Source organism: Pteropus vampyrus, unplaced genomic scaffold (assembly GCF_000151845.1).
Source record: "Pteropus vampyrus isolate Shadow unplaced genomic scaffold, Pvam_2.0 Scaffold275, whole genome shotgun sequence".
In the NCBI taxonomy this organism is placed as follows: Eukaryota; Metazoa; Chordata; class Mammalia; order Chiroptera; family Pteropodidae; genus Pteropus; species Pteropus vampyrus.
In genome coordinates, this window is record NW_011889056.1 from 447,469 (window position 1) to 449,844 (window position 2,376).

Consider the following 2,376-nt stretch of genomic DNA (forward strand, 5'->3'; position numbering starts at 1 on the left):
CCCCCGCCAGGAGCAGGGCCAGGTGAGGCTCCCGCCACTGCCTACCCCCGGGCCGCCCCCCGACCCCCTCTCCCACAGCTTCTGCTGCCACTCGCTCTGCTCTGGCTCAATGTCCCTTGGCAAGTTAGCCCCCAAGAAGCCCCTTCCCGCTCTGTTTTCCTCAAATGTGCCCAGGTCACCTTGTCTGTCCCCCGGCTGCCCACCCTGGCCGCGGATGAATACTTCCACTGTGCCTTTGGAGACTACGACAGCTTGGCTCATGTGGAAGGGCCCCACGTGGCCTGCGTCACCCCTCCTCAAGACCAGCTGCCACCTAACCCTTCAGGCACAGGTGAGGGGCCTCTGGGGAGGGTGGCCGGGGCAGGAGCTGGAGGGGCAGGAGCCACATGACCTGCCCCCCGCCACCACCATTTCCCCTCTCAGATCACGTCACCTTGTCCCTGGCTCTGATGTTTGAGGATGTGGCTGTAGCTACCACCAACTTTTCCTTCTACGACTGCAGTGCTATCCAGGCTTTGGAGGCGGCTTCCCCGTGAGTTCTGGGCCTGGCTGAGGGGTAGGGGTGGCAACTCCAGGTAGTGCCCAGCCTGAGCAGCCCACTGTCCCTCCAGGTGCCGCGCTTGTGTGGGCAGCCTCTGGCGATGCCACTGGTGCCCCCAGAGCAGCCGCTGTGTGTACGGGGAGCACTGCCCAGAGGGCGAGAGGACCATCTACAGCACCCAGGAGGTGGGTGAGCCTGGCTTGCTGGGCTCCCTTCACTGCTCAGGCCCCCATGGCCGCAAGTCCTCACCCGGTGGCCAGCCTGGCATCTTCATCGTCACTGCAGACCCACCCCGCCCTACACCTTGCTCAGGCCCCTGACTTCTAGGGCTAACAGATCTCCTTTCCCCAGGCGGACATCCAAGTGCGTGGCCCAGGGGCGTGTCCTCAGGTCGAAAGCCTGGCGGGACCGCTCCTGGTGCCCGTGGGCTGGGAGAGCCGTTTGGCCCTGCGCGTGCGCAACCTTCAACATTTCCAAGTGAGCGACGTGGTGGGCGGGGAGATGGGGACGGGGGGTTGGGGGGGATTGGCTGACAATGTCCAAGGTCCTGACGGTGTCCATCCCCAGGGCCTGTCTGCCTCCTACCACTGTTGGCTGGAGCTGCCCGGAGAACTAAGGAGGCTGCCGGCGTCCTTGGAAGAGATGACCGAGGACACGGGCCTCATCTACTGCCAGGCCCAGCAGGTGAGGGGCCACCGCACGACCTCACCTACCACTGGATGCCTTCTGCAGCCCGCAGATACTCCCAACCTCCTTGCCTCCGATATTGTCCCAGACCCTCAGGGGCTCACCCTCTTCATCCCATCGTCACGAGGCCTGCTCTATGCAGCAGGAACACGTTGCCCACAGCCTCCGCCCCGGGCTCACAGTCTGGTGGGAGATGTGGGCATTGAACAATGGCACCCATTCTGGGAGAAGTGTCCTGGAGGAGACAGGGGTCAGGGCTTTCTTGAGTTGGGCCAGGCCTGACTCCCACCCTCCACCCACAGTTCCACTCTTCCATGGCCCAACGGGAGCTCCCGGTACCCATCTACGTCACCCGGGGCAAGGACCAGCGGCTGGACAATGCCCGTACTCTTCATGGTGAGTTTGGGGGTGGCAGGGCAGACGGGGCAGGGCATGTGGCAGATGGGCGATGCCTCAGTGCACTACGTAACCTTCCCTAGTGACCCTGTACGACTGTGCCGTGGGCCACCCGGACTGCAGCCACTGCCAGGCGGCCAATGGGAGCCTGGGCTGCCTGTGGTGCAGCCACGGCCAGCCCGCCTGTCGTTATGGGCCACTGTGCCCACCTGGGGCCGTGGAGCTCCTGTGTCCCATGCCCAGCATTGACACGGTGAGCCCCCCAACCCCCTACCCGGGCCTCTGTCCCCCACCCCTCCCCAATGGCCCAGTCTCCCATCTCCTCCTCCATCCCCAGCCCCATTTGCCCTGCTCTGTCCCCCACTGTTTAAGCCTCACCTGGCTGAGACCAGCCCTGCCTCAGGCTGACCAGCTAGCTGGACAGTCCCCACTGCAGAGTAGATGTGGCTTTTGGGATCCCATGCCATCCTTCCCTGCTACAGATTGAGCCCCTAACCGGCCCCCCTGAGGGCGGCCTGGCCCTCACCATCCTGGGCTCCAACCTGGGCCGGGACTTTGCCGATGTGCAGGACGCCGTGAGTGTGGCTGGCCAGCCCTGCAGCCCTGACCACTCTCTCTACCGCACCTCTGCCCGGTGAGGCCCTCGGGGACTGGCCACCCAGACAGAAGGGAGGCTTGCAGCCAAGAAATATAGGTCTGGGTCAGATGCACCAAAGAAAGATGGGCCAAGGGAGGGAAGGGGAGCTGGCAGT

At 64.4% G+C, this 2,376-nt stretch overlaps 1 protein-coding gene across 1 annotated transcript in view; it reads left to right on the forward strand.

Moving 5' to 3' along the window:
• Positions 1-2,376, forward strand: part of PLXNB3 (plexin B3) — a 16,766-nt gene that overhangs the window by 6,146 nt on the left and 8,244 nt on the right. Inside the window, exons 4-13 of the mRNA XM_023520652.1 lie at positions 2-22; positions 175-331; positions 424-532; positions 612-726; positions 893-1,018; positions 1,109-1,225; positions 1,531-1,624; positions 1,708-1,877; positions 2,107-2,258; positions 2,341-2,374. Of these exons, the coding sequence (XP_023376420.1) occupies positions 2-22; positions 175-331; positions 424-532; positions 612-726; positions 893-1,018; positions 1,109-1,225; positions 1,531-1,624; positions 1,708-1,877; positions 2,107-2,258; positions 2,341-2,374 (1,095 nt within the window). The remainder of the gene's footprint in view (position 1; positions 23-174; positions 332-423; positions 533-611; positions 727-892; positions 1,019-1,108; positions 1,226-1,530; positions 1,625-1,707; positions 1,878-2,106; positions 2,259-2,340; positions 2,375-2,376) is intronic.